The following is a 24227-nucleotide window of genomic DNA, read 5'->3' on the forward strand; positions in this document are numbered from 1 at the left end:
TGATTGGCATCTGAAGTGTGTCTGGGGGTCCTTCTAGGGCTGTGTCTTTAACCTGTGTGATCTGACACTTTCTTTTGGTAGATTGTGTCAGAATTGAGTTAATTGTTTGGTAGTGTGGGGAAAAGACACACATCAGATTGGACCTACACATCAGTTTTCCTAGCAGTTGAACCTAGGGAATTCCCTTGTGGTCCAGTGGTTAGGACTCCGTACTTTCACTGCAGGGTGCACGGGTTCGATCCCTGGTGGGAGAACTAAGATCCCACAAGCCGCGTGGTGCAGCCAGAAAAGTAAAAAGAAGGTGAACCTAGTAGGGTGGGGACTGTGTAATTTATCTCTGTGCCCATCCCTGCTGGAACTGAGCAGATTGGGCTGCAGTAATGCAACCACTGCCTGCCCCATCCATCACACTCAGCCCTCTTTCTCTCCACCCCAACCACTCAGGGACCACACGTCAGTCGTTTCAATCAGTTTTATTAGCTCCAAAAAGTTGCTCTAATGGATATTCCATTCCTCTAACAACCCCCCTGGTGGGTGGGGCCGTAGGTCTTCTCAACTGCCTCCACCAGGCCCCATTCTTGCTCCTTCCCCCTCGGGACACGGGAGTCAGGGGCTCCCACCCAGAGTCCGAGACCAAGCCCCCTCATGCCCCTAGGAACTAGGATTTCAGGCCTCTAGACCCTCCCCCTTCTCTTCAGTGACCTGACTTTAACTTCCAGATGAAGTCGGGGCACACAATTGGGCTCAGCGGGGAGTGGACAGGCGCCGACATTCATGCATCCGGTAGGCACACATGTAGAAAATTCCTGCACGAGAAGAGATCCCAGCTGACCCCACCCTCCCAGCCCTCCCGGCCCCTGCTGCCACCCCCAAGACCCCAACACAGCATTCCCTTTCTCTCTGGTGTCCTCAGGGCTTGGAGTCTGCCTTCTGGCTCGGTGCTGGGGGGCCCACATGGGACTCCCCGTCATCTCCCCCTCCAGCCTGCTGCCCGCTGGGCCACATTCACTGACCTTCCCACTCCCAAAACCAGTACCTGCGAAGAAGGTCATGAGCAGGGCTACCCAGCCCAGGATGTAGGACCAGGAAAAGCGCCAGTCCCCAAAGCGGCGCCCTAGGAAGCTGACGGTGACTCCAGTGTAAATGGCCAAGGCCAGCAAGACGAAAAAGGCTGGAGAGAGAGGTTGAGGGGGGAAGGGAATGGGGATGGGGTTGGGTTTAGAGATGGGGGTGGGAATGAGATTGAGAAGGGGGTATGGGTTTGGATAGGGATGAAGGTGAGGATGGGGGTTGAGATGAAAGTGGGAGTAAAAATGAAAGGGGAGTAGGGTTAGGGTGGGAATGGGGCGGGGTTGCATTTTGTTATGTCATAAAGAATCTGACTGGTCTTTGTCGCTGGTTCCTGGGAGGGAAACTAAATCCTTGGAATTTTCTGAGCAACACGAGTGTCTTTGTTGTTCTTGAGCCTCTTTGATCACACCTGAGTTTATGTTGATGAAGAGATGACTCAGGGATAGGAGCTGGTCAACAGAAAGACCAACCATGAGAATAGATGGGGCTTTGAGCCCCTTGGGATCAGTCCAGCCTCTGGGTAGGAGAGGGGAGCTGGAGACCGAGTTCAATCACATGGCCAATGATTCAATCAGTCATGCCCTTGTAATGAAACTCCAGTAGAAATTCTGGATGCTGAAGCTCACTGGAGCTTCCTGGTTGGTGAATGCATGGATGTGCTGGGGGGTGCAGGGAGGGATGCGCCCTGATTCTGATTCTGCAAGGAGAGCGCATGGAAGCTACGTGTTCAGGACCCTCTCTGGCTTCACCATATGCATCTCTTTCGTTGGCTGGTCTTGAGTTTCACTCTTTATAATAAAACTGTAATTGTGAGTATTATGCTTTCCTGAGTTCTGTGAGTTGTTCTAGCAAATTTTTGAATCTGACTGCATTCTGGGAACCCCTGAATCTGTAGCCAGTTGGTCAAAAGGGCAGGTGGGCTGGGGACCCCACTTGCAGCTGAAGTAGGGGTAGTCTTGCTGGGAACCACGCCTTTAAATCTGTGGGGTCGGATGCCTACTCTGGGAGGTTAGTGCCAGAGTTGATGGGCAGTATACCTAGCTGGTGTCAGGACTGACTAGAGGCAGAAATAGTCACGAAGCTGTTATTGGGGGTGGAGGTGGGATTCAGGTGCAGGTGGAGCTGAGAGTGGGGAGCAGTGTGGAATGAAAGTGGTATTGGGGGCGGGGATAGGTGTAGGTGTAGGGGGCAGTTCACTCACTGGAGGCGAAAAACATGATGCCTGCAGAGAAGGGCCGGGAGAGGCGGGTGAAGGTGGACTGCTGAGCGAAGGCCATGATGCCCATGATGATGCCAGAGGTGGCGCACAGGGAGGACAGGATCATGAAGGCCCGGGTGGCATTCCAGTAGGCTGTGGGAGCACCCCACGGTCACTGCTGTGCCTCGCCTGCCCTCAGTGGTGAAGGCTGCTACCTCTGAGGGCAGGAATTCCTCACCCCTCTCAGTATTCCTGAACTAGCTCCTCCTTCACCTCTCTGCAAACACCCCCCTCTTCACCTGGCAAACTCCTATTCATCCTCCAAAGCCCAGCTCCCAGATTCCCTCCTCTGGGGAGCTTCCCTTTACCCCTCAGGCACCATCCTCATTCCCTGCTCTGGATTGAGGCTCTTTTTGTCTCTCCCTCCCCAACCCCTGACCCTGGGCCTGATCGCCCCCTGAGGACAGGAACCTGGTTGATTCTACATCACAAATATGCCCAGCAGAGCTTTGGTTTGCACATGGGTCTGGAGAAATGTTTGTTGGATGAATGAATGAATGAATGAATGCTGATTTCCCATATCCTTCTGCCACTCACTCTCTATCCTCTCTCCCACGCTCCCTTTCACTTCCTTCGTATCACTTGCCTATATCTGAAAATGCCCCATTTATTTATTTCCAACTTGTATATGATGTCTGCTCTCCCCACTGAGTTCTCAGCTCTGGGAGGACAAGGGCCTGGCTTCCTCACTCACTGCTGTATCCCCAGCACCTAGTGCCCGGCACTTAGGAGGTGTTCAGTAAACATGTTGAATGAATGGAGATGCCTTGAGAACACTCATCATGATCTCATCTGGCAACTGTCAAGTACGTGCCGGGCTCTCTTCCCACGTATGATCCTATTTACTCCTTCCAAGAGCCCTGTGCTTATACAGTATTATTTTCACGCCCATTTTTCAAGTGAAGGAATGGAAGCTCAAAGAGGTGACGTGTTTTGCCCAAGGTCCCATAATTAGCAGAGGGACTGGAGTTGAAAGCAAGCTCCAAAGCCCTCAGTCCTTCCCCACCTCACCGCCCTGCCCTACTGCAAGGTACGTGGGATCTTAGCTCCCCGACCAGGGATCGAACCTGTGCCCCCTGCAATAGAAGCATGGAGTCTTAACCTCTGGACCACCAGGGAAGTCTCGAAAGCCCTCAGTCTTAACTGCTTGGTTATTCTGTCTCTCGGAGCACCCAGGACAACTGTCACCCTGGACAGAACTGGGATCCTGCCACTGAAAAAGCCTCAGATCTTTGCAAAACACAGTCTTTTGTCTCATGCAAGCCTAAGAGAGCACAATTCCTGGATGTTTCTCCACGGAGGTTGTCGTGGGTTGCGTTGTGTCTCCCTCTCCACATGCATATGTTGAAGTTCTAACTGCTCCCCCCTCCTCCCACTGCCTCGGAATATGACACCTTATTTGGAAATAAGGTCCTTGCAGATGTCATTGGTTAAGGTGAGGTCAAAGCAGAGTAGAGTGGATTTCTAATCCAGTATGATTGGTGTCCTCCTAAAACGGGGAAATTTGGAGACAGACACGCACACAGGGGAACACCATGTAAAGATGAAGGCACAGATGGGCTGGTGCATTTACAAGCCAAGGAACGCCAAAAATTGCCAGACAACCACCAGAAGTTAACAGAGAGGCAGGCAACAGATTTTCCCTCACAGCCCTCAGAAGGAACCGACCTTGCAGAGACCTTGACTTTGGACTTCTAGGCTCCAGAACTGTGAGACAATAAATTTCTATTGTTTAAGCCACTCAGTTTGTGGTACTTTGTTATGGCAGCCTTAGAAAACAAATACACATGCCTCTGGGTATTTAAAAGTCTGGAGGATTTACGGAGGATGTTATAGCCTATTTCTTTCCCATGGCTGGGCTAGTGCAGGAGCAGAAAACACAAATGCCTCTGAGGCTTGACTGCAGCCATGGATAAAAGCAGATCTGCTAGGCTGTAGCAGGGCGGGGTGGGCAGGGGGTGGGGGAGGAACGCGTATGTCCCATGTACCAACTATCAATTATTGGTTCTCAGCCCCATCTTCAGAGAAAACTTTCTTTATTCAAATCACAGTGTGGTTTCCATCTCCTGAGGGGCCCCTGACTGGTATACCCCATTTGAAAGGGGCATTTGCTGCTCATATCCAGCTGACATTCGTGGACCTGGAGAAGACAGGCAAAACCGGATTTTTCAAAAAAGAACTGCAGGTCCAGATTTTAATGTAAAATCTCCAGATTTCTTGAATAATGACAATGACTTTGGAAACTTTAAAAACACTATGCATACATGACCTTGACTGTGTCTGGCCACTGGGAAGCAAGCTCAGGACTCCTGCTCTAATTTTAGTGATTGAATTATGTCAGCTCTACAATGGATGAACAAGTTAAACCAGCTGTTTGGACAAATATCCAAGAATCAACCAGGGTGAGGTATGTCCCTGAGGTTCTCAGTCCTGTGATCATGAAGATGTCAAATGAACTTGAAGACTTCCATCCAACCTCCCTCTCTCCCATCCCCAGCAGAGATAAGACACAGAGGGAACTCAGAGTGTCTGGGGGGTGTTCCCAGTCTGAGGCAGGAAGAATGGTGACAGCCAGAAATGGAAAGGATGCATGAAGTCAGGCAGATTGAGCTCTGAAACTGGTAGCCCAGGGCAAGCCTTTCCTCTTCTCCCTGCCTCAGTTTACCCCTCTGGCAAATGGGCAGATTTGGCGAGATGGGGGAGGTGAAATCTCCTGCCACAAGCCTGTCACGTCACAGGGCTCAGTGAGGGTTGGCTCCTCCTCCCAACCCCTCCTCAAAAGAATTGGCTTTTTGAGCTCAAGTATCATGTTATTATTATTCATAGACACAACAGAACTGCCATCTTAGTGTTTTTGGGACACCGAAGGGAGTTAACCCAGGCAAAGCACTAGAATAGCACATAGGACACAGTAACAGTATAAGCCAGTTATTGTTATTATTACTATTACTGCCACTATTATTGGATACAGATAATAAAGAACATGCAATATACTATATATTAACATATTAATATATTATATAATGTTTATTGTATAATACTTTTTAGTCATATACTATATATCTCTCTATATATGTATGTATATACATTTGACCCTTGAACAGCATGGGTTTGAACTGCACAGGTCCACTTACATGCAAATCTTTTTCAATAAATACATACAGTACTACGTGATCCGCAGTTGGTTTAATCCCCGGATGCAGAACTGTGGATACAGAACCGCGGATACAGAGGGTGGACTGTGTGACTTGAGCATCCAGGGGTTTTGGTATCCACTGCAGGTCCTGGAATCAGTTCTCTGCGGATACTGAGGGACTGAAGGAGGGTGTACATATATACAAATATATACACATATGGAGAGAGGTACATGGGAATACATAGTATATTATAATAATTTATATTTTATAATATAGATGGCAAGAGCCCTGTACTGTAAGGACTATTTTTATCCCCATTTTTACAATACATAATGTAATATATACACATATATACGTATATACACATATACACACACACATATATACATGTACATATACACATATATATTACATGGCTTGGCACACAGCAAGTATTAAAAAACTGATCCAGGATTTAGCAAATTTAGGGTCTGTATCGCTCCTGTATTCTCCTGGTACCTAACATAGTTCTTCACACATAGTAGATATTTAGAAAATGCTCTCTGACAACCCCAGCCCCCACTGCTGTACCTGACCTCTAGTTTATGCCAGGAAGTGTCCTCACTACCTAACCTTCAAAGCAGTACATCTGGTAATTGTACTAGAAAAAAATACTGAAATCCCAAATCTGCCCCTTCCAAGCTGAGTGACCTGGGGCTGGACCCTTTCCCTCTCTGAGCCACGAGGTTCTCCATCTGCAAAACAGGTGGCCCTTCTGCTGTAAGGTTTTCCCCTACAGGAGGCTCTGATCCCGGGCACAACTGAGACCCCGCCCCAGATCCTCACCGATGCTCTCTGTCTGCAGGTAGCACTTGCTGCCCAGGCAATACCGCCACAGGCCCTGGTGGGCAAAGGCCCCCGACAGCCGGTACTGCATCCAGTGGTCTGTCGCCGTGGCCACCACCAGGAGGATGGTCCCCACCCAGGCACAGAAGAGGCCACCACCCATGAAGCTGTACATGGTGATCTGTGGGTAAGGGGAGATGGGGGTCAGGAGCTAGACTCCCAGGTTCTGGGGAAGGAGGGGGCTGGGGGTCTGGATTCCTAGTCTGAGGGAGGAGGAGCTGGGGACCTAGGCTTCCAGATCCTAGATGAGGAGGGGGCTGGGGGCTGGGACACCAGGTCCCAGTGAGAGGAAGGAACTGGCACCTGGACCCCTGGGTCTGGGGAGGGGTGGGCAGAGGGAGCTTGAGATCTGGACTCCTGAGTCTGGGGGAGGAGAGGCTGAGGACCTAGGCCCTTGGGTCCTGGGGGAGAAAGGGGATGAGGGCCTAGACTTCCAGGTCCTAAGCCAGGAAGGGGCTGGGCACTGGGGGACAAATCTTTGGGGGAAGGAGGGGGATGGGGCAGGAGGGGGCTGGGGGCCTGGACTCCCAGGTCCGAGGTGAGGAGGGGGCCATGGGTCCCGCACCTGGTCCCTACCTGAGTGGCAGAGCCTGCCCTGAAACCCTCCGTCTGCCTCGGCCCCTCTGTGCAGACTGAGCCCAGTCAGGTCTCTGGCCTCTCTGCTCCCTAGGTCCCCCAAATCCCTTAAGCCTCCCCACACAATGGCCCCGGGGCCCAGCAGCTTCCAGCAAGCAGAAATGCAGTGGTGGCAGAGGCCCCAGATGGAATCCGCTGAAGCAGGAATCCAGGCCCTCCCTCCCCGCAGCCCCAGCCCCATCGGCCTCTCTCTGTGACCCTCCCGGCCACCCTAGCACTCTTTCACAGCCTCGTTCCACGGTACCCACGGGGTTGGCCCGAGCTGCGTTAAGCACACACAGACACAAGACATAGGGACACTCAGCCATTTATTGTTCAACCCCGCCCCCCTCCCCCAAGGGCAGGAAATGGGGTGGGGGCTGCAGGTGTCTGGATACGTTGGGCCAATGGGGTTCTTTGCAGGTGGGGTCACAGGGCATGTCACCTTCAGGGCCGGGGCAGGAAGGAGGTTGAGAAGGAGGTGAAGCTGGCTGGGGTTGAAGATGGGGCTATATTTGTGGCTGGAGTTGAGGTGAAATTAAGGATGAGGAACGGGTTGGCCTTTAGGTAGATGGGGATGCGGATAAGGGAGCCGGGAGCGAGGGTGGGTCAGAGCGGAGATGCGGACAGGAATGGGATGGACAACTGGGGGATGTGGGATTCAGCATGGCATGGGATGGGGCTGGCAGAGGCCGGCGGGAATGGCTTTGGGGTTTGGAATGGGACTGGGGATGGGTTGGAGGAGCCCTGGGCATTGGGACTGAGGTGAGGGTTGTCACTGTACTTGGGAACGGTGTCAGGAATGGGAAGAGGCTTGGGTGTGGGCATGAGGTTCAGGGTTGTCTTCCTGGCTTGGGATCCTATGTCAGGTCCGGGTTTCACCAGGTGACCTGAAGGACCCCCTCCTGAGACTGTGGTTTGAGGGGAAGAGGGATGGGAACAGGATGTTTCTTGGGTATCTCTGGCAGGGCTGAGGTCACCCTGGGCTCCAAGAAAAGCCTCCTGGTGACCTTCGGTGGCCCCCTCCAGAATGTGGGGTGCGGGATCCTCAGGGTCCTAGTACTCGGCCTCCCAGTCCTCAGCAGGTGGCCTCTCCAGGGGCAGCTCCGGACCCCAGGCATCCTTCTTCCCATCCTGGGCAGGTGGTGTTGGTGATGGCGGCGTCACGGGTGGGGTCTTGGGGCCAGCCCCAGGGCTCCCCGCCCAGCTCCTCTCTGCCTGCTCAGCCCTGCCAAGTCCCCACTGCTGCTGGCCCTGACCCCGGCCTGGCCTGCGTCGGACGGCCCAGGCCCCGCGTCCCCTGGGTGGCCTCTTGGCGGTGCCTCGCTGAGTGCAACATGCCTGGGGGGCACAGGGGCAGGAGGGCAAAGACTGTTGAAACTTGTAGGCCCCTAGCAGGGCGCTGTGCAGGAGGTAGGAGAGGGCATCCAGACGGATGGGGACAGTGACAGAGGCCAGGCTCTCGGGGAGCCCCAGGTGGGCTGGATCTGGGGTGCCCAGGAGAGAAGGGAACAGGGCTGAGAAAGGTGCAGGCGGCCACAACTCAGTCCCTGGGGACGGCAGGTTGTTCCTAGAATGACAAAAGGCCAGGTCAGTGGGTCTCCCTGTCTGCATGTGTCCTTCCTTACTGCAGGCTTGCTGCCCCCAGGCTTCTCCCAGGAGTCCATTTCTCCCCAGCCTCAGGACTGAGTGTTTGCCTCTGACTTCCTGGTGTCTCTCTGTCTCTTTGTCCCCCCCACCCCCCAACCTCTCTTTACAGAGACCGACAGCTCTACCAGAGTTTCAGCATCCCACAGAACGTGGTTCCCATTCCAGGCTGCCTCCCTCGCGGTGTGTTTGGGCAAATCATTTTCCCACTCCGAACCTTAATTTTTCATACCAAGAGATAGCTTCTGATGGTATCAAAGGTGCCTATTAAAGGGCTGGGTCTCGGAAATGCTGCATAAATATGGACAATTATTATTTCTCCAGCCCTATGGCTGTGTCTGGCATCCTCAACTCTCCGGGTTCCTTCTCGAAATTTCTCTCCGTTCCACAAATATGTTTCTACTCTATTTCTAAGTATCTCGCTTAACTCTGTCACCAGGACCGTCGAAGATTCTGTTTCTATGTAATGATACCCGAGACTTTTTTTTTTCTGATACTCTCTGGGTCTGTTCAATTCTCTTATTTTCTCTGTCCCTCCTCTTTCTCGGTGTTTGTCCTCCCCACGGGGAGTCTTGTGTCTCTCACCCCTCAGGCCCAGTCCCCTCCTTTTGCTGTTCCATCTTCACGGGGGTCTTTCAGGTCTTTTCTAGCACCTTCGCCTCGATTTCTCCAGGACTCAGAGACGCGGAAGGAAGATGGGCGGGACTTTGTCAGAAAGGGGGCGTGGCTCGCGGGCGTGCAGGGCAGCGCGGAAAGCGTGCAGGGCTGAACTCGTGCGGTCTAAGTTTCTTAACCCCACGTATCTCAGGTCGTAGTCCCCACCTCCCGGAGACCCAGGAGCCCGGCCCCTGAGCCCCCTCCTCCCTCAGACCCAAGAGTGCAGGCCCCCAGCCCCTTCCTCCCTCGGATCGAGGAGTCCCTAGCCCCCTCCTGTCTCTCCACCTGTATTCCTGGGCCGTGTCCTCAGGGAGGCAGATGGTGTTCTTTAGGACTAAATGGAAATTTAGGGAAATCTGGACATTGGATATAACCGGGGGCAGAGGGGTTAGTAGATGGTCTGGGAGTCTTAGAGGCTGGGTTTCATTCTAAGCTCTGCCTCTGACTGACTTTGTGAGCTTAAGCTCTTCTAGTCTCTGTGCTTTTGAGAAATGGGGCGAATATTACCTCTAAGATCTCATGAGGTTTAAAGGATGTATCACATGTGTAAAGTAGCCAACACACGATCTGGACTATAATTAGTCTCAACCAATGAGAGTTTCTTATCGTTATTGTTGGTGGTCTGGTAGTATTTTATTGAGAAGTAATGGTCATCCTTATATCTATGTAGGAAATATTATTCAGTGCCTGCTATATGCTAGGTCCCAGGTTAGGTGCGGGGATCTAGCCCAGAAAAAATAGATGCTCGTGGGGAGAGAAACAGAGAAGACACAGATAGTACATTTCCTTTATGAAGGAGGGCTGTGAAGGTATAAAGACAGGACAAGGGATATAGAGGCAGGAGCAGGGGGTACTTTATTTTATTTTAGTTACTTTATTTTGGGGCCATACCAACGCGCATATGGGATCTTGGTTCCACCACCAGGGATCGGAACCTTCAACCCTTGCAGTGGAAGTGCAGAGTCTTAACCACTGGACCACCAGGGAAGTACCCCCCCCCCCCCACCCCCCGGTGATGGATAAGATGGTTAGAGAAGGCTGCTGTGGGATGGAGCCCGCCGACCTGGGAAATGCTTATTCCCAGTGGAGGGACAAGCAGGTGCAAAGGTCCCTCAGGTGAAACAAACATAGTGTTTATAGTGTTTGAGGGACTGGGAAGCAATAAGGTAGGAGGAGAGGGATAGGTCTATTCTTTATAATTTTTTAAAAAATTTTGGAACACCTTCATATTTACAGAAAAGTTACAAAGATAACTTTGTAACTCACCCCAATTCCCCTCTTATTTTCTTACATTGTCATGGAATATTTGTCACAACTAAGAAACCAACATGACTCTTAAGACTCGTAACTAAACTCCAGACATGATTTGAATTGTGCCAGTTTTTGCACGAATGTCATTTTTCTGTTCCACAATCCAACCCAGGAGCCCACTGAGTCATCACATCTCTTTAGTCGCCCTCTGTTCTGCAGCAGTTTCTCGGTCTTTCCTTGTTTTTCACAACTTTGACAGCTTTGAGGCCTACTAGTCAGTTTCTTCTTTTTAATAAGCTAGAGGTCTATTTTAATTAATAATTCCAACATATTTAGTCCTCATTTCACAGAGGTTCAAACTGTGCCTCAGAGAGGCTAAGTTACTCAAGATCATGGAGCTAGTAAGTAGCACAACTGGCATTTGAACCCAGGCTCCAGAGTCTGTGCTTTTAACGGAGATACACTAGGAGCCAGACTGTACCTTCTAGTACCTTCTAGGATGTCTCCAGAATTTTTTTTTTTTTTTTAATTCTGGAACATTGATATGACTTTGAACATATGTAAGCAGAGGTGTGACATAATTTATGTTTTAAGAAGAGCACTGTGCCTGCAGTTTGTGGAGCGGATTGTGGTGGAACGCTACAGTGGAAGCAGGAAGCCTAGAAAGAATGCTGCCGTCCTCCAGGTAGGGGTGGTGACGGCTCCGAGGAGGGTGGGAGTAGTGGGGATGGGAAGCTGTGAATAGATTTAAGATGTATTTTGGAGGGAGAACCATCAGGATACGCTGCAGGGCTGCTGGAGGTGAGTAACGGAGAATCAAGGAGGATGCAAAGTTTTCAACCTGACCAGCGCATTTGAATATGAATTTTCTTACAAGAAGTTCACAACATCCCACTTTAAGGATGAGAAATCCGAGAATAGCTTCTGAGTTCTCTCGAATCCAGGCCCTGCGCTGGATGCTGCTGGTGATACCGAGGTGATTTAGAACCAGTACCTGCTCTCGAAGGGCTCTCAGTCATGAGGTGTGGGGGACAGGCACAGAGATGCACAGTAACATGCTGGGGTGATGGAAGCCGGGACACAGGGAGCAACAGGACGGCGAGAGCCGGAAGCGGGTTAAACTTTGCGTGGAGGCAAGGAGGTGAAGGGTGAGGTCTGGGGCCAGGAAAACATTGTTGCTCGCTTGCAAGGGGTGGCGGAGAAGGTCGGGGAGGTTTTTGTTTTGTTTTTGTTTGTTTTAGAGGAGGTGGCCTTTGGGCTAGATCTAGGGTGATGGGTATTTGATGTAGAAGAGACGGCGCGAGCAAAAGCTAGGTGGCTAGAATCTAAAGATTTTTACCAAGAAGGCTGGCTTTCCTTTCTGGCGACTGTGATTAGCACGCAGGTCTCATCCACCCGGTTACAACCGATCCCAAAGAGGAAGCTTCTGTAGAACAGGGCTCCGAAATGAGGGATCGAATCCTGGCTCCGCTTCCTACTAGCTCTTGACCTAGAGCAAGCGAAGTCTCTGTTTTTTCGCAACATAAAACTCAATTCCAGCGTAACGGTACCGCTTCTGGTTTTGTTCCGCGTACCTTCTATTTCTGCGTTCACGGTCGGACCTCTTGGCCCTTTAAAGCCCTCCTCCCGGAGCTAGGGGAGCGGCGGCGTGTTCTTGAGCTTCTAAGGAAATGCCCTTGACCCGGCTTCCAAAATTGACAGGCAAGTTCTGAAAAGTGACCAATCAATTCCTGCGTCGGGAGGGAATGAAGGTTCCGATTTGTTGGGGGAACGCCAGCAAATGGGCTTGAGCTCCTCCCACCCCTCGTTACGTAGGAGAGCGCGATACGTAATCGTCAACTGTGATTGGTGGGTAAACTCACGTTGCTTCCGCGTCTCCTCCCTCCGACGGTCCACTCCGGGGGTGGGGGTGGGGATAGCATCCTTGCTTTGTGATTGGCTACGTTTCTGAGCGCGATTGTCTCTCTCGCCCTTTGATTGGCTGTTCCCCTTCCGCGCCTTCTCCGGACTGTAACTGACTATTTTGCCCGGGCTTTTAGCGGTGTTCCTTGTCCGCTCTCCGGCATGGTGACGACATCCGTGTCCAGGGAGACCCAGTCCAGGCTTGGAGATGCTGAGCTAAATTTGGAGGGGAGAGGGGTCCCCAGGCTGAGGGGAGTCCTATGCAGGGGTCTTCTCGGCCCGCTAGGGAGCCTCATTGCCCTTTCCCAGCTTAGGACCAGTTTCTTCCTTTCAGTGCCCCCTACAGGCCTCGGACTGTCAAAGTCCCAAGATTCGGTCTTCAGGGCCTTCCCAGTCCCCCTTCTCCCCCCCAGCTTCCGTCTTCCTTCAGGAGATCCCTAGGGGCCCTGCTGTCTCCCTTGAGCCTTACCCACTCGTTCAACCCCTCCACCTTAGGGGCCTTTCGGTCTTGGATTTTTCCACTACCCCCAGGAAATGGCCGGGATGCTTGGCAAGAGGTTGCTGGAGTGAGTTTAGGGGTCAGATTTGTAGGCTGAGGTGTGTGCTGGAATGAGGGCCCCTAAGTTTATGTGGCTGTCATGAGTGTTTTTTAGACTGCTTGGAAGTTAGGATTTGCTAGAAGTGTCTGCTAAAGTGGCAGTGGGAGTCTGGAGGCCGAAGGGGCCCAGAAAGGGCGATCACTTAAGACACTTTCACTTGCATTAACTCATTTAAATTCTCATAATCTTTTAAACTAGTACTCAGTATGTTTTGCATTTGTATTTATCTTTTAATACAGTAAAATTCACTCTCTTTGGTATGCAGTTCTGAGTTTTGACAAATGCATAGAGCCGTGTAACTGTCACCACAGACAAGATCCAGTGTATTTTTATCATCCTTCCAGATTCTCTCGTGCTGCCTTTTTGTCATAATAATCTTTTTTTTTAAGGTTTTCACTAGTTCTTTATTGAAAATACACTAAAATTTAACATCAGAATCATACTGTATGTTGGAGGAGTTTGTTGTATATAATTTATAATCATGCTTACTTGAAGTGCTAGGTGAACTTTACCTTATACATTCCACATAAAAGTTTAGTTACTCAAAGTTCTCTTACTGTCTTTAGAAAGTCTATTTGTTTTAAATTTTATTGAAGTATAATTGACTTACTGTGTTAATTTCTGCTGTACAGCAAGTGACTCAGTTATACATATTCTTTTTCATATTCTTTTCTGTATATATATAACTGAATCACTGTGCTGTACACCTGAAACTAATATAACATTGTAAACCAACTATACTTCAATTAAAAAAATTTTTTAAAGGTACCAATCATCAAAACAAAACCAAAAACAAAAAACAGAAGCAGCAGCAGCAGAGGTGTCCAGGAAACCTCACTGGACCCATCCACCCAAGACTTCACGTTTTGCTCCACAACAGAGCCAGTGTTTGGACACCTGCCACTCAGAGTGCCATCCAGGATTAGCCAGAGAAGCAGCTTCCACCAACAAGAGGCCGGTAGGTCAAGAGTCATTTGTCCCCATACCTGTCCCTCCTCTAGGCCCCAGTACTTTAGGAAACTGGTGGTGTGTTCAGGGACAACGGGTTTCCACCCCTTCTCCATGGAGTCTAGTTCCCACTTCAACCTCCACTGGATGAAGAGGGAAGGAGATGGGATTTAAACAGAGTTTGAGGTGAAGATTTAAGACCAGACTGAGTTTTAATAATCAGAGCTGAGTGGACAGTTACGGAAGGTCTGAGATACTGTTAGGAGATGAGGAAAAGGGTTTTAACAGAGCACGATCGAGTCAGAAACCAGAGACATAGACCTATTTTTTGGTTATATCTCCAGGCATTCATAGTCTCCAATTAACTGGTTATAGAGAGTATCTGGCAATGCAGAGTGTCCAAGCTGGGTCTACTGGTTCCAAGCCTGTTGTCATTTTCACTGTGTCCCTCCACACCTGCCCTTCCCCAAGAGGACTGGACAACAATACCCTCCCCCCCACTCCAAGTCCCAAGTCTTTATGCAGAAGTCAGGACCTTAACACATGTATTTCAAAGTTACTAACCCCTGGTCAAACCTGTCGTCCTAGCAAAACAATCTTGTAATTTCCCAGGTCCAACAAACTTTGAAGGGTTGCTCTCATGGCACGATTTGGGGGCAGAGGGAGGGAAACAGAGACCCCCCTCAGCATCCCCTGCCCCAAGTTTATTAGAAGGAATTCAGGACCTGCAGTGGTCATCCCTTTTAGGACCTGTCTGAGTTTGAATGTCACTTCTGCTATTTTGTTGTGTGACCCTGTCCCTCTTGAAGCCCTATCTATAAAATGAGGCAGTTGTACACACTAGCATGTATAAATAACTAAGCTATAAGGATATGTTGTACAACACAGGGCATAGAGCCAATATTTTATAATCACTATAAAAGGACTATAACCTTTCAAATCTGTGAATCACTGTGTTTACACCTGAAACTTACATAATATTGTATATCAACTATACCTCGATTTTTTTTTTTAAGTTTAAAAAAATGATATGGTTGCGTTGGTTGCTCCTACTCCGTGGGTTTGTCATTCAATTACTCTGCGTATACTGGCTTCTGGTCGCCAACGTCAGAGCTCTCAGCTAGTTCAGTTTTTTATTTTATTCAGTACATAGAGGCATTGGCACACATAGGAGGCAAAACACGTCAGAGTGGGCCTCCTTACCATATCATCATATATGGTAACTACTAAATCTGGACTCCTGGGGTGACTATAGAGGGAAAACAGAGAGTGCTTAGAACATGGTGAGCACAGTGCTCTTTTCGCTACCTTCTTCTCCAAAGCTATTTGCATCCCCCCTGCAGACCAGAGCTCCATGGCTCAGCCAACTGGGCTAGTCAGTTAATACCTTCCACAAGCCAAGAAAATTTAAAACACTACAGTTGCCATTAAACAAATGTAAGATGATAACTTTCTCTATTCTTCTGAATCAAAGAAGGACACCCACCATACTTAGCTCATCAACACTGATACTCAGAGCATCATATTTAAAGTCTGGGTTAATGGTTTAGTTTATAACATGCCTTCATCAGTGTTCTCTGTTTTCAAAAAAAAACGTTTTCATTGAAGTATAGTTGATGTACAATATTCTATAAATGACAGATGTACAATAGAGTAATTCACAGTTTTTTAAGGGTATAGTCCATTTATGATTATTGGAAAATGTTGGCTATATTTCCCATATTGTACAATATGTACTTGTAGCTTATTTTATACTTGAGGTTGTACCTCTTAATCCCCTACCCCTATATTGCTCCACACCCCTCTCATCTGCACTCTCTTGTTCCATCATTATAACAAGCCTTTGAAGTAAGGATGTTACCTTCATTTTAATACATGGGGAAATCGAGGCTCAGAGAAGGAAAGTCACTTGCCTACACTTATTCTGATTAGTAAGTAGTAGAATCTGGACACAAGTGCAAGTCCTGTGTCCTTTCCACACACTGCACCTGCCACCCCTCCTTCTTAGGCCGTCTCTGTTCAACAAGCTACCAAGAGGCCAATATAAGGTCATGACCAGAGCCCGGGCTCTGGAATTCAGTCTTACTAATCATGTGGCTTTGGTTGTGTCTGTAACCTTTTCGTGACTCGGTTTGCCCAACTGTATAATAGAGAGAATATCTGTGTAAAGAAACCCTTGGAAAATTCCAACTCAGAATCTTTTTCTTTCTTTTTTTCCCCTCTTTATCTAATTGCATTTATCCTTCTAAGGAGTAAATACATCCCCTCCACCCCCACTCCCCCACCATGGTCTTAGAAAGGAAAAAAAAAAAGATCAACAGAGGCCAGCTTCATGGACACATCCTGACCACTACTTCTTGCTGAGATGAGGTGACCATTCTTTATATCTGAGATGATTGACCATCCTCAGGATCTGCCCTGGGTTCTGAGTCCTTTTCACTCTAGAGTGCCCCTTCAGCTGGGACTGTGAAAAAGCTGGGAGAGCAGTGGTTTTGGAGTCAGCCATGGGTAGACATCTGATATTGCCAGTTTCTCCTGTGTGTCTTTAGATAAGTTAATTCACCTCTCTGAATCTCAAATATCTTCCCGATGGAGATACTCTTAAATCGTACACCACAGTTGGCTCACAATGTGATAGGTAGCAGGTACTCAAAAATATTAATTTCCTCCCTCTTATTATTAAACTGCCACTCAAGTCTCCTTGCCTCATCCTACAAGTCCTCACCCTAGAAACCTTCCATCTAGTCACAGAGCTAGTCGGCGTCACCTTCGCTACTCTTGAACTCTTTCTGGACTTCTGCTTCTGTTTCCTCTTCTGCACAAAGTGGGTGAGTTTACATTACATGAAAATTCTGCAAACTTTTCCTAAACCGAAGGCTAGCTATCTTAGGCTTAGCAGGGCAATGACGCCACTTCTGCCTGAAATTGGCCTCAGGTGATACAGGAAAAAATGGGAAAATAGGCGTGGCTGCACTCCAATAAAGCTTTATTTATGGACACTGAAATTTGAATCTCAAGTCATTTCCGTGCATCACAAAACATCCTTCTTTTGATTTTCCTCCTTAACCTTTTAAAATGTAAAACACACTCTTGACTCACAGGTGGCAGCAAAATAGGCAGTGGCCCAGACTGGACCTGTGAGGTTACCTTGGGGACTGACCTCACAAAGATGAGCGCTTAATCATCTTTAAAGGCCCTCCCACCATTGAGAAACTGAGACTGTGAACATTCAGTCAGGGTGGTACCTGGGTTTGTCAGAGGAAAAGCTTTTCCTTGCTTAGAATAGTGTATTTGGAGAAGGCCACTCTGGAGGCGTTTGTCAAGCTGTTCCAAAATGCTAGGGTTTGAGATGGGATGCCCCATCCTGGGAGGATGGAGAGAGAGAGAGAGGGAGACAGACTACACTCTGTTCTCTTCCCAACTGCTCTGCCTTTCTCCCTGGCCTGGATCCCAGTCCCCCAGCCCAGTAGACCCTCAGTGGAACTGGATTTCAGCATACTGGGTATTCTTGGGCCTCTGGGTCTCCCATGGTCTGAGGCCTGGGAAGTCGAGGACAGCGTAATGGAGCTCCTCCTGGTTGTTCTCTGATTCTGGGGCTTGAGTGGATGATTTGGGTCCTGGACGATTGCGGGAAACAAGATGGACCTCCTTCTGGTTCTTTCTGGATTCTGGGGGGTAAGCGTCTGGAGGAGGAGGCCTGGAAGGACTGCTTGGTTTGGCTTTCTGTTTCGGAGCCTAAGGGAAAAATGACCATCCTTCATTCATTCATTCATTCATTCATTCAACAAATACTTGAGCCCCTACCACGTGCCAGGCACCGATTGAGGAACTGGGATTACATCAGGCTGTAAAACATAGACCCTGCCCTCACTGAGCTTGCCTTCCATCTCAAGGCAGGAACAAACAATAAGGACAAGTCTGTTATTTAAGACTTCCAGCCTGTGGTTCGTTGCTATGGCTACCCTAGCAAACTAATGCAGGTAGATTGCTGTAACCACCACCACAAGACACAGAACTGCTCCATCACCACCATCGTCTCCCTCCTGCTGTCCTCCTCATCATCCTCCCATCCCAAACCCCTCATAACTACTAACCTGTCCTCTATCTCTACAATCTTATCATTTGAGCGTGCTATATACACGGAATCCTGTGTACATGGCCATTTGAAATTGGCTTTTTCCACTTTTTTTTCCTTGGTCCCTAAGCTCTATCCAACCAAGGGGGGAGAAGTGGTTTGGATGAATTTGGGAGGAGATTTGCTGATGGATTGATTGTGGGGGGGATAGAAAAGAGAGGAGTAGGAGATGACTTTAAGGCTTTAGGCTTGAGGAGCTGGGCAAATGTGGTGCTATTTGCTGAGATGCAGAGGATGGAGAAGGGTTTTAAATGGTACTTAGTCATGAGTCTGGTTTTGGACAGGCTAAGTTTGAGATGCCTATTAGACATCTGCATCGAGATGCTGCCTAGACAGTTGGCTATGAGTCTAGAGTTCAGGGGTGAGTCTGGGAGATGTAAATTTTGGAGTCATCAGCGCATGGACGTTGTCTCTTGAAAATATCCAGCATTTACCCAACACTAGGTGCCTGGTACTGTTTTAAATGCTTTACAAGTAGAAAATAAGCATATTGAATACCCAGAAAGAGCTTACATGGTTGGTACTATTATCTCCATTTTACAGTGAAAGAAATCGAGGTACAAGGAATTTAAGTGACTCATCCTAGAAACACAACAATGAAAGCGGACAGGAACCCAGGCAAGCTGACTTCAGAGCCCAGCCCTTATTCATCACTAGGACATGCCGCCTCTCAGTGATATTAATCATTGTGACATCATTAATTATACTTAATGTCATTGGTGGTAGTAATAATGGAATAGCTGCCACCTATTAAGCAATAACATGTGTTGTAATCCTCAAACCAGCTCTCAAGGAGGAAGCAATAGAGGCTCAGCCGGAGGGAAGGATTTGGTCACGGTCTCATAGAGGTTAAGTGCCAGAATCAGGATTTGAATCCAACACCTGGGCCTTTTCCACTGTGACGTCTCTCAGGCAAAGGATGGGGGCAGAGTTGGGGAGGAGCGTCTGTAGGAGTCAGAGAAGGGGAAGAAGAGGCCGCTGGTTGGGACCACTCACCAGAGGGCCAGTTTTAGGGACCACGTTGATGTAATCCAAGATCGTGCTCCTCCGTGAGACCCTGGACCGCGGAGACTCTCCCAGGGCCGGGGCCGGGGCCGGGGCTGGAACCTCCGCTGCGGTCCATTTCTTCCTCAGAATCTTCAAGCTGAGGAAACACCACGCCTTGGTGTGCGCCGTGGCCCCGCCCCCCTTTCCACCGGTCCCAGATCCACGCATCCCACCTTCGCTTCTGCTCCTAACTCACATGATCAGGATGAGGCAGAGGAAAAGGAGAGTCGTGAGGCCACTTCCTAGAAATATCCCGCTGGAGAAGGCTTTGGAGGCGAGCCCCTTCTCATCTGCACGAGGAAATGGTCAGCCGTCTCTGAGCCCTTCCCATCCACGTGGGTCCTCAGGACCACCCACCACTAGGCGATCAGGCTTCCGGCTCCCGTTCCAGAGGATTTCACTTACAGCCCCTTCCCATCGACTTCTTGGAAACACTGCTACCCCCCAGGCCCGGGTGTCAGGCTTTCCGGTTTCGTCCTCCCCTCTGCATCCCCAGCCGCAGGCGCCCCCGTGTCCCCGCTCCCCAGCTCCTGATCCAACCACAGGACACTGCCCCTGTCCCTCTCAGCCCCGGCCTCCACGGGGCGTCCAGTTGGCCCCTGACCTGGCCGCAGCAGGACAGTGGCTCTCTGGGCCCCGTGGACGTTCTGGGCCTCGCAGCTGAGACTGAGGCCAGAGCTCAGTCCTTCACTGTGGCTCAGGCAGCTGTTGGCCCAGGGCCCAGACGAGCTGGAGGTGACCTTGAAGGAGGCGTTGCTGAGCTGCCCCTCCAGCAGCCCCTCCCCCAGCCGCCAGCGCAGGGAAGGGGTCGGCTGGGCTCGGGAGGAGCAGTTGCAGAGCAGACCCTCGTCCACCCTGGAGCAGGAGGGGCCCAGCAGCTGCGGGGGGTCTGTGCAGAGGGAGAAGAGTCAGCAGTGCCCCTCCCGGCCCCTGGACCCGGGTGTCCTGCCCCCAGGGGTCCCCACACTCACAGGCCACGGAGAGGCTCAGAGAGAAATTTTGGGAGCCCAGAGGGTTCTGTGCTCGGCAGGTGAATTCTCCTTCATGCTCTGTTTGTATCTGAGGCAGCTCCAGGACCCCAGGATCTGAGGGCTGGGAGGGGCTCAGAGTCTGTCCCTTCCGGGCCCAGCTCAGCCGGGCTGGGGGGTTGCTGTGAGCAACACAGAGCAGACGTAGGCTTTGGCCCTCCAGGACCGGAAGGGATGCACCGTTCCCGGCGTTTTCCAGGACTAGGGAGGGAAGAGGCAGGACGGATGAGGCGTTGAGGGCACAGGGACCCTCTTGCCTGCCGACATTCCAGACAATCGGGCCCCCAATTTGGCACTGAGAAGCCCTGGTTCCTCTGTTACCCTTTCCTACCTGTCCTGTTTGCTTGGGAGACCATCACTTTCAGGTTCTCTGGGGCATCTGAAACAGAGACAGGGTGCTTGGCTCTAAACAAACCAGGGGTTTCCTTCTGGTCAAAGTGAAGGTCCCCAGAGATGAAAGGCTGGGAGGGGGAGCGGGGTTGAATCACCCATTGGGGCCTGACGGGCAAGAAGGGCAAGTCCCTAAGATGTGATTCATAACAGAAAGAGGTATTTGAGCTTTGTCCCTGTTCCTGGCACAGAGCTTCTAAAACTCTTGGATTTCCTGAATGGTAGGTCGGCGTGATAAAGGCACCTTGTTATTTATAACAAACCCCTTTCCGCCACTCTTGAGTTTATGTTAATGAAGTGACTCTTTGGAAGACCCCAAGGGTGAGGGTTTATTGCTAGGGGAACCGTGATGAGGAGGTTGGAACTTTCAGTCCCACCCCCCTGACCTCCAAGGAGGGGAGAGGGGACTGGAGATTGGTTCAATCACCAATGGCAAATGATTTAATCAGTCGTGCCTGTGTAATCATGCCTCCATAAAACCCACCCCAAATAGGGTTTGGAGAGCTTCTGGGTTGGTGAACACGTGGAGATTTGGGGAGAGTGGTGCCCAGGAAGAGGGCGTGGAAGTTCGATGCCCTTCCCCATATCTGGCCCTTCCTGAGTTATATTCTTTTATAATAAACTGATAATCTAGTGAGTGAAATATTTCTCTGAGCAGCTCTAGCAAATTCATTGAAACCAAGGGGGAGGTCATGGACACCTCCAACCTATTGCTGCTGGTCAGAGGCACAGGTGGCAACCTAGACTGGAGATTGGTGGCTGCAGTGGGGGTGGGGCCGGTCTCAGGAAACCCATCCCTTAACCTGTGGGCTCTGACGCTATCTCCAGATAGATATCGTCAGCACTGAGTTGCATTGTAGGACACGCGGCCAATGGAGAATTGCTTGGCGTTGTGTGGACCACCCACCCCTACCCCCACCGCTGTCGGAGCTGGAAGCAGAATCCTCAGTCTCATAGGCCTGGAGTTCCAGGTTCCCTGAGAGCTCTGGGACCCTGCCTTCAGCCCCCTGCCTCCTCCCTGCACCCCACCCCCACCCCCAAACCAGGCCCCCGCCGGTCACACTCACACTGCACGAAGACGTCCAGGCTGCGGCTCTGGGAGCCAAGCCTGTTCTCAGCTCGGCAGGTGTAGCGACCCGCATCCTCAGCCTTCACCCGGGGCAGCACCAGCTCCAGGGTTCTGGAGCCCGAGGGGTGGGACCAAGAGAGGACTCGGTCCTGCAGGGCCCAGCTCAGTGTGGCGAGCGGCATGCCGTCAGCGGTACAGAGCAGCCGCAGGAACTGGCCTTTCTGGACTTCCAGATGTGGCCTGTTTCCCTGGGGCTCCAGGGCTGCAGGGAGAGAGAGAGCGAGCACGCAAGAGAAGGACTGAAGGCGGGAACACCACTCCCCCGCCCTCCTGACACTCCCAAGTGGCCCTCGGTACCTGATACATCGCTCTGGGAAGTGCTGATAACCAGGTCTTTGGGGGCATCTGTAACAGGTTTGGGAGATGGCTTTGGGGAGGAAGGAGAGATTCCCCACCACCAGAGAGAGCGCCCTCGGGGGAAGGAAAGCATGACTATCCGAGGGGAAGACAAGTGACCAACGAGTGCCAAAGATGCGCTTAAGGACACAGGAACAGATGGCATCACCATTCCGCCCCCAGGGCCGAGGCATGCATCGCGAGACTCCACGCCTTCCTCCCCACGACCCACTGAGATCTGTGCATCATTGCCCAGCCGCCCCCTCCACCACCCCATCCCCGTGCCTGTTTGCTCACTCTGATGTCCTTCCCGCCACCAAACTCACAGGCCACGCTAAGCTGGACGGTGTTCTCTGTGCTCACACCCTTTCTGGAGAAGTCCGCTCGGCAGGTGAGCTCAGTGTCATGGTCCTGGGGTCTGGGAGTGAACGTGAGGGCTGAGAAGTAGGAAGTTCTTGGTCTGGCTTCATGGGAGGAGGCGGTGGCCCCCATCCAGGAGAGAGTAGGGGCTGGACATTCCTCAAAGGTCCAGTTAAACACACAGATGAGTGTCACCTGGTGCCCAGGCTGCAGGGTCTCTGGAATGTAGATCTCTGGCTTCTGAGTCAGGGCTGGGACCAAGGGGGAAGAGGGTGGGATGTTAGCCCCGGTTGGGGGTACTCCAGGGGATCACCCATGATCCGTTCCCCGTAATCCCTCCCCAGCATGGGGGGGGGGTGACATTTCCTTACCTGTCACCTCCAGACGGAACTTGTATTCCATGAAATTATATCGAATGTAATAACCTCTCTCGAACCGAAAGAAGTACAACGCACTGTCCTCCATCTGTACGTCTCTGATAAGCAAAGAGCAGTTCTGACTGGGATTGCCAAGGAGCTGGAACCGGCCCTGGGTGTGTGGCTGTACATCGTGATCTGGCTTATTTGTGGCCACTGGCAGACCACTGTCTGTGCGGGTCTGGTCTTGGAACCAGAAGCCGTAAGCTGGGGTGGAGTGAGTCCAACCTATGGCGGGGTAGGTGATGGAGCAGGGCACGACCACGCACAGGCCTTCCTGCACCCTCACCAACTCCTGCACTTGCAGCTGGAATCTTGGATCGTGAGCCCATGACCCTGTGGGGAGACAGAGGGAGGCTTAAGCTGCAACCCCAGCCCCGGCCCCCACCCGGGCTTCTCCTGCCTCCCTCCCCCACATCCACTCACCACCCCACAGCACGGCTAAGAGCAGCGGCAGTAGCATCTCAGGCACTAGGACACGCTCATTCCCCAGCCACTGTGACTGGCACTGGGCAAAGGCAGAAGGCGGAAGCTGAGCGCTGAGGGACTGATGCATGAAATGAGCTTCTGGTGCTGAGACCCACAAGACTCATTTTCCTTTTCTGGACTATCCCCACCCCTACCTCGCCCACTTGAACGCTCTCTTTCCTGGGGGGCTCGCCTGGCATTTGGGCTCCCTGAGCTGGTCATCTCTGGGGGAGGAAGTGGAAGGCATGTGTCTAGACTTGGCGCTTGGCTTTGGGTGGGTAGGAGCTGGGGGCTCTCCCACTGGACCCGGAGTCGTTGGGGAAGCAGAAGTGAAAGTCCCCAGTAAGCCCTTCTTGCAGGGGCCCCTGACGATGGTGGTGGGTGCTGGGCAGGGTGGATTTCTGGGACAGAGGGTGGGATGGTGGTGGTGCAGGGCTAGTCTTGCCAGATACAAGGCAGGATGCCTGGTTAAAATTGGCTTTCAGATGAATAATGAGGTTTTTTTTAGTATAAGTATGTCCCAGAGATTGCACGCGCTACAACATTATGTTGTTTAGATCTGAAATTCAACTTTAGCTGGGCACTTTGCCTTTTTATGGGCTAAATCTGGCAACCTTAGGCTGGTCTCAGTCCCCACTCCTTCACCCTCCCTAATGGGCTCACTGGCACCGGGTCCCCCAGGAGCATCCCGCCCCCCAAGGTCTCCGTCTGTTTCCCAATCTCCCCTTCTGTCCCACAGCTGGATGACGCACATCTGTAACAGCCATTGCGATAAGAATGCAGACACCCCGGGGGGGATGCTGATGGCGGGGGTCTCAGGCAATGTAAGGGGCGTGGCGGTTGTGGAGTGAGTCGGTTAAACTCCCCCCGACGCTGGCTGCTGTTCCCCTCACCTTGAAATGACTCTCTCTTTTGGTCACGTAGAGATGCTGTGTTTGCCCATTTGGC

At 51.1% G+C, this 24227-nt stretch overlaps 3 protein-coding genes across 6 annotated transcripts; all 3 read right to left on the reverse strand.

Moving 5' to 3' along the window:
* Positions 1 to 460: 460 nt before the first annotated feature.
* LIM2 (lens intrinsic membrane protein 2) lies at positions 461 to 6966 on the reverse strand. The gene is made up of 5 exons (XM_057713174.1): positions 6928 to 6966; positions 6292 to 6472; positions 2273 to 2422; positions 1037 to 1171; positions 461 to 806 (listed from the first exon to the last, which is right to left on the reverse strand). Exons 2-5 carry the CDS (start codon positions 6464 to 6466, stop codon positions 745 to 747), a joined length of 522 nt encoding a protein of 173 aa, XP_057569157.1. The 5' UTR covers positions 6467 to 6472; positions 6928 to 6966; the 3' UTR covers positions 461 to 744.
* Positions 6967 to 8011: 1045 nt separating this feature from the next.
* C16H19orf84 (chromosome 16 C19orf84 homolog) lies at positions 8012 to 12113 on the reverse strand. 2 transcript variants are annotated; one of them, XM_057713421.1, is made up of 2 exons: positions 11861 to 12113; positions 8012 to 8536 (listed from the first exon to the last, which is right to left on the reverse strand). In XM_057713421.1, exons 1-2 carry the CDS (start codon positions 12043 to 12045, stop codon positions 8023 to 8025), a joined length of 699 nt encoding a protein of 232 aa, XP_057569404.1. In that variant the 5' UTR covers positions 12046 to 12113; the 3' UTR covers positions 8012 to 8022. The 2 variants fall into 2 exon arrangements, with proteins under 2 accessions (XP_057569404.1, XP_057569405.1); XM_057713422.1 differs by lacking the exon at positions 11861 to 12113 and adding an exon at positions 9199 to 9233.
* A 4833-nt stretch (positions 12114 to 16946) lies between these two features.
* SIGLEC10 (sialic acid binding Ig like lectin 10) lies at positions 16947 to 23306 on the reverse strand. 3 transcript variants are annotated; one of them, XM_057711549.1, is made up of 12 exons: positions 23238 to 23306; positions 22767 to 23147; positions 22362 to 22472; positions 21997 to 22044; positions 21638 to 21901; positions 20512 to 20559; positions 20124 to 20381; positions 19757 to 20041; positions 19349 to 19442; positions 19213 to 19249; positions 19102 to 19176; positions 16947 to 17705 (listed from the first exon to the last, which is right to left on the reverse strand). In XM_057711549.1, exons 1-12 carry the CDS (start codon positions 23272 to 23274, stop codon positions 17445 to 17447), a joined length of 1899 nt encoding a protein of 632 aa, XP_057567532.1. In that variant the 5' UTR covers positions 23275 to 23306; the 3' UTR covers positions 16947 to 17444. The 3 variants fall into 3 exon arrangements, with proteins under 3 accessions (XP_057567532.1, XP_057567531.1, XP_057567530.1); XM_057711548.1 differs by having other exon boundaries at positions 22362 to 22646; XM_057711547.1 differs by having other exon boundaries at positions 19102 to 19249; positions 22362 to 22646.
* Between the last annotated feature and the right edge of the window lie 921 nt (positions 23307 to 24227).

The sequence above is a fragment of the Hippopotamus amphibius genome, chromosome 16, assembly GCF_030028045.1.
Source record: "Hippopotamus amphibius kiboko isolate mHipAmp2 chromosome 16, mHipAmp2.hap2, whole genome shotgun sequence".
NCBI lineage: Eukaryota > Metazoa > Chordata > Mammalia > Artiodactyla > Hippopotamidae > Hippopotamus > Hippopotamus amphibius.

Excerpts from the sequence above, each read along its gene's own strand:
- LIM2 (XM_057713174.1), bottom strand. The coding sequence starts at position 6,466 with ATGTACAGCTTCATGGGTGGTGGCCTCTTCTGTGCCTGGGTGGGGACC. Across the intron at positions 1,172-2,272 it reads CATCATGTTTTTCGCCTCCA|CCTTTTTCGTCTTGCTGGCC; the intron begins GTGAGTGAACTG and ends CTCTCTCTCCAG. Across the intron at positions 807-1,036 it reads GCTCATGACCTTCTTCGCAG|GAATTTTCTACATGTGTGCC; the intron begins GTACTGGTTTTG and ends CTTCTCGTGCAG.
- C16H19orf84 (XM_057713421.1), bottom strand. The coding sequence starts at position 12,045 with ATGTTGCGAAAAAACAGAGACTTCGCTTGCTCTAGGTCAAGAGCTAGT. Across the intron at positions 8,537-11,860 it reads AAGGAAAGCCAGCCTTCTTG|GAACAACCTGCCGTCCCCAG; the intron begins GTAAAAATCTTT and ends TTGTCATTCTAG.
- SIGLEC10 (XM_057711547.1), bottom strand. The coding sequence starts at position 23,274 with ATGCTACTGCCGCTGCTCTTAGCCGTGCTGTGGGGTG. Across the intron at positions 22,045-22,361 it reads CGTCCAGCTTAGCGTGGCCT|ATGCCCCCAAAGACCTGGTT; the intron begins GTGAGTTTGGTG and ends AACCTGTTACAG. Across the intron at positions 20,560-21,637 it reads CCTGGACGTCTTCGTGCAGT|ATGCCCCAGAGAACCTGAAA; the intron begins GTGAGTGTGACC and ends TCTCTGTTTCAG.